The sequence below is a fragment of the Oncorhynchus clarkii genome, chromosome 13 (genome assembly GCF_045791955.1).
Source record: "Oncorhynchus clarkii lewisi isolate Uvic-CL-2024 chromosome 13, UVic_Ocla_1.0, whole genome shotgun sequence".
Classification (NCBI taxonomy): Eukaryota; Metazoa; Chordata; class Actinopteri; order Salmoniformes; family Salmonidae; genus Oncorhynchus; species Oncorhynchus clarkii.
In genome coordinates this window covers 66,667,557-66,672,330 of record NC_092159.1, presented here as the reverse complement: position 1 = coordinate 66,672,330, position 4,774 = coordinate 66,667,557, and the positions used below count along the sequence as shown (strand labels likewise).

The following is a 4,774-nucleotide window of genomic DNA, read 5'->3' as shown; positions in this document are numbered from 1 at the left end:
AGAATTGTTTACTTGTATCCATAACAACAGAAGTTCAACAATGATTTAGAACGTCCGATATTGTGCTTCTTGGCTGGAGTTTGGGTAAGTACAAAACATTACCGAGAAGAAGAAGGTCTTAATTAGTTATTGTATGAAGCTATGCCATTACGTTTTCTTCACATGATAACATTTGGTTTAATAAATAATGTCCTTATAACGGCGTGTCTTATAATAAAATGAAGGATTTTATGTTTGTCAACAATGGTGGGGACTGTGTTTAGGCTACAAATAGAAAATAAAATGAATAATCACATTATTATTTATTGCATTGCGATTTATTTCATGAAAATGTCGGGCTGTTACTGTACAGACAACCAGGTAGCCTGGGCCCTGGTCAAAAGTAGTGCACTATACAGGGAATAGGTTATCATTGGGCTCTGGTCAATAGTAGTGCACTGTATAGGGAATAGGTTATCATTGGGCTCTGGTCAAAAGTAGTGCACTGTATAGGGAATAGGGTACGATTTGGGACTGAACCTTGATAGATAAATGATTTGTTGTTTTCCAGGGGACTGACCAGCAGTATGTCTAAGAACCGGGACACAGCTGTGGTGACAGTAGGCTTCGGCCAGGGTAGCAAGGTGGATAGTGTGCCCATGGGCAGCCGGATGACCCACATCCCAGAGAGCTTGACTGGGCAGCGGGGTCCAGGCAAACCCCAGTCTTCAGGCCCGAGGCATGGGCGTCTGATGCACCAGAGCACCCTGTCACTAGGGGACCCACAGGGATCTGGGACCAGCTACACGACCACACACACTCAGGTCAGGACTGTACCACAACCACACACACTCAGGTCAGGACTGTACCACTAGATGGTATTATAGAACTGTACCACAACCACACACACTCAGGACTGTACCACTAGATGGTATTATAGAACTGTACCTGTACCACACACACTCAGGACTGTACCACTAGATGGTATTATAGAACTGTACCTGTACCACACACACGTGTGTGTCTTTGGCATGACCTGTCCTGAGATCCTCTTCCTGGTTCTCTCCAGAGTTACTGTGGGCGGGAGGCCGACGGCCAACCTCTGGTCTTCTTTCCCCGAGATCCCGCCTACCCCTCCCAGCACACCAGTCAGCTGGACCTGAGTCACACATCCATCAGCCAATCACAGACACACAGCAGAGACATCCATAACCCCAAAGACATCATCCCGGTACGACCAAGTGTCATTCTGAATGGATGGATGAAGGACTGTCAGTTGAGCTTTATTTCATTCTGTGTTGTCTCAGTGCAACACGTACGTTCATGTCGTCACTATAATTGTCAGAGGCAGCTGTCTTCAGTACTCAATGTCACCAGTAGAGGGTGCTGTAACCTCAGAAGGAAACCACTGAACAACTGAATAGAATGGAACAGCTCTATTCATCTCCCTCTTTCCCACACCTCTCCATTCTACCAACGAGGTCTTCCTCTACTCATATCCCCTGTATCTCCCTCTACTCATATCCCCTGTATCTCCCTCTACTCATATCCCCTGTATCTCCCTCTACTCATATCCCCTGTATCTCCCTCTACTCATATCCCCTGTATCTCCCTCTACTCATATCCCCTGTATCTCCCTCTACTCATATCCCCTGTATCTCCCTCTACTCATATCCCCTGTATCTCCATCTACTCATATCCCCTGTATCTCCCTCTACTCATATCCCCTGTATCTCTCTCTACTCATATCCCCTGTATCTCTCTCTACTCATATCCCCTGTATCTTTCTATTTCGCACCCTGTTCTCCCTCACTGTCCCCCTAAACCCCTATTCTTATTTTCTCTCTCTGGCCCCCTTCTCCTCTATACTTCTACCCCCCCTTCTATCCTTCTACTCTCTGGCCCCTCTTCTATCCTTCTACCCCCCCCCCCCCCCCCTTCTCTATACTTCTACTCTCTCTGGCCCCTCTATCCTTCTGCACCTTCTCTCTCTCTGGCCCCTCTATCCATCTACCCCCTCTGCTATCCTTCTACCCCCTCTGCTATCCTTCTACCCCGTCTGCTATCCTACTCTCTGGCCCCTCTTCTATCCTTCTACCCCCTCTATCTGGCCCCTCTTCTATCCTTCTACCCCCTCTATCTGGCCCCTCTTCTATCCTTCTACCCCCCCCCCCCCCTTCTCCTCTATACTTCTACCCCCCCCCCCCTTCTCTATACTTCTACTCTCTCTGGCCCCTCTTCTATCCTTCTACCCCCCCCCCCCCCCTTCTCTATACTTCTACTCTCTCTGGCCCCTCTATCCTTCTGCACCTTCTCTCTCTCTGGCCCCTCTATCCATCTACCCCCTCTGCTATCCTTCTACCCCCTCTGCTATCCTTCTACCCCGTCTGCTATCCTACTCTCTGGCCCCTCTTCTATCCTTCTACCCCCTCTATCTGGCCCCTCTTCTATCCTTCTACCCCCTCTATCTGGCCCCTCTTCTATCCTTCTACCCCCCCCCCCCTTCTCTATACTTCTACTCTCTCTGGCCCCTCTTCTATCCTTCTACCCCCTCTCTCTCTATCTCCCCCCTATATCTTTCTCCCTCCAGTTCAATGTTCTTCATAGGCTGGGTCAGAGTAATTGGTCTCGTAATCGCGAGGGCGTGGCCATGAGAGAGGTGACCAATCCCAAGGAGCCCACCCCCTACTGGACGACCTATCGCAGTGAGCACAGGAGTCCTAGCCCCTCTCCCTCACCACACGACCCCACTGGTAGACCCACACTGTGGCATCAACATGATATACTGACAGGTAATACACACTGTTTTCTTCTTTCTTACATTTTCTCATGTAAACCCACAGTATCCTGTACGAACCACAGCTGTTTGTGTGTGTACATGCGTTGTATGCGTTTCAGGTGAGGCCAGGAGTCCAGCAGGTCCAGGTAACGCCAGGAGACAGTCTGGAGACAGAGTCCTGTGGGCAACACGACGCTGGGAGACGGACTGCTGCTCCCTCCGACTCTACTAAACACACAATTCAACTGTACGTGTACGTACACACACACACACACACACGCACACACACACACACACACATACACACAACCAACTCTGACCCAACTGAGTGCAGTTCAGTCCAACACCAGTGAAATACAACCAAAACCACCAGTCCACTAAGACTCCATCTAGTCAGAACAACTCCCTGCAATAAACACTTACTAATAAACCTGCTCCCTGAAGAGCACTGAACTAGCAGATCTGGGCTGAGTGGTACAGCACTGAACTGGGCTGAGTGGTACAGCACTGAACTGGCAGGTCTGGGCTGAGTGGTACAGCACTGAACTGGCAGATCTGGGCTGAGTGGTACAGCACTGAACTGGCAGATCTGGGCTGAGTGGTACAGCACTGAACTGGCAGATCTGGGCTGAGTGGTACAGCACTGAACTGGCAGATCTGGGCTGAGTGGTACAGCACTGAACTGGGCTGAGTGGTACAGCACTGTACTGGGCTGAGTGGTACAGCACTGTACTGGGCTGAGTGGTACAGCACTGAACTGGGCTGAGTGGTACAGCACTGAACTGGCAGGTCTGGGCTGAGTGGTACAGCACTGAACTGGCAGGTCTGGGCTGAGTGGTACAGCACTGAACTGGCAGATCTGGGCTGAGTGGTACAGCACTGAACTGGCAGATCTGGGCTGAGTGGTACAGCACTGAACTGGCAGGTCTGGGCTGAGTGGTACAGCACTGAACTGGCAGATCTGGGCTGAGTGGTACAGCACTGAACTGGGCTGAGTGGTACAGCACTGAACTGGCAGATCTGGGCTGAGTGGTACAGCACTGAACTGGCAGGTCTGGGCTGAGTGGTACAGCACTGAACTGGCAGATCTGGGCTGAGTGGTACAGCACTGAACTGGCTCATCTGGGCTGAGTGTTACAGCACTGAACTGGCAGATCTGGGCTGAGTGGTACAGCACTGAACTGGCAGGTCTGGGCTGAGTGTTACAGCACTGAACTAGCAGATCTGGGCTGAGTGGTACAGCACTGAACTGGGCTGAGTGGTACAGCACTGAACTGGGCTGAGTGGTACAGCACTGAACTGGCTCATCTGGGCTGAGTGTTACAGCACTGAACTGGCTCATCTGGGCTGAGTGGTACAGCACTGAACAAGCAGATCTGGGCTGAGTGGTACAGCACTGAACTGGGCTGAGTGGTACAGCACTGAACTGGCTCATCTGGGCTGAGTGGTACAGCACTGAACTGGCAGATCTGGGCTGAGTGGTACAGCACTGAACTGGCAGATCTGGGCTGAGTGGTACAGCACTAAACTGGAGGGGCTTTTCACTGAATAAAATAACTAATTAATGGGAACTGTGTGAGAGAGAATGTGTACATAGGAGACTGAAAGGGTGTGTGTGTGTGTGTGTGTGTGTATGCAAATGAAAAGTATGTCCAGTGCCTTGAGTAGAACAGTACATCTACTATCTAACCACGTCTGTCTGACAGGACATTTAACATGGAGGGTTGGCCCTGGGGGGGGGGCAGTCAGTACAGTCTCAACACCCCTCCCTCTCCTTCCCTAACGTCAACAACATTCAACACCCCTCCCTAACATCAACATTCAACACCCAATGGGTAAACTACGAAGCAGGATCAATGAGCGAGCCGCCATCCATGTTCATTTAAATCAGACTTTATTCATTGTTTTGTAGAGAACTCAAAACAGATGAAATGGAGAGGAACAGCGAGATAGTAGGTAAAGAATATAAACACAGACAAGACAGAGAAATAAAGATAGGAAGAGGATTGGCGTATT

At 50.1% G+C, this 4,774-nt stretch overlaps 1 protein-coding gene across 1 annotated transcript; it reads left to right on the top strand.

Moving 5' to 3' along the window:
- The first annotated feature begins 560 nt into the window (after positions 1–560).
- On the top strand, positions 561–2,990 carry LOC139423635 (uncharacterized). Its single transcript, XM_071175221.1, has 4 exons — positions 561–803; positions 1,049–1,210; positions 2,570–2,771; positions 2,878–2,990. The coding sequence occupies exons 1-4, from the start codon at positions 567–569 to the stop codon at positions 2,988–2,990; spliced, it is 714 nt and encodes a 237-aa protein (XP_071031322.1). The 5' UTR covers positions 561–566.
- The last annotated feature ends 1,784 nt before the right edge of the window (positions 2,991–4,774 follow it).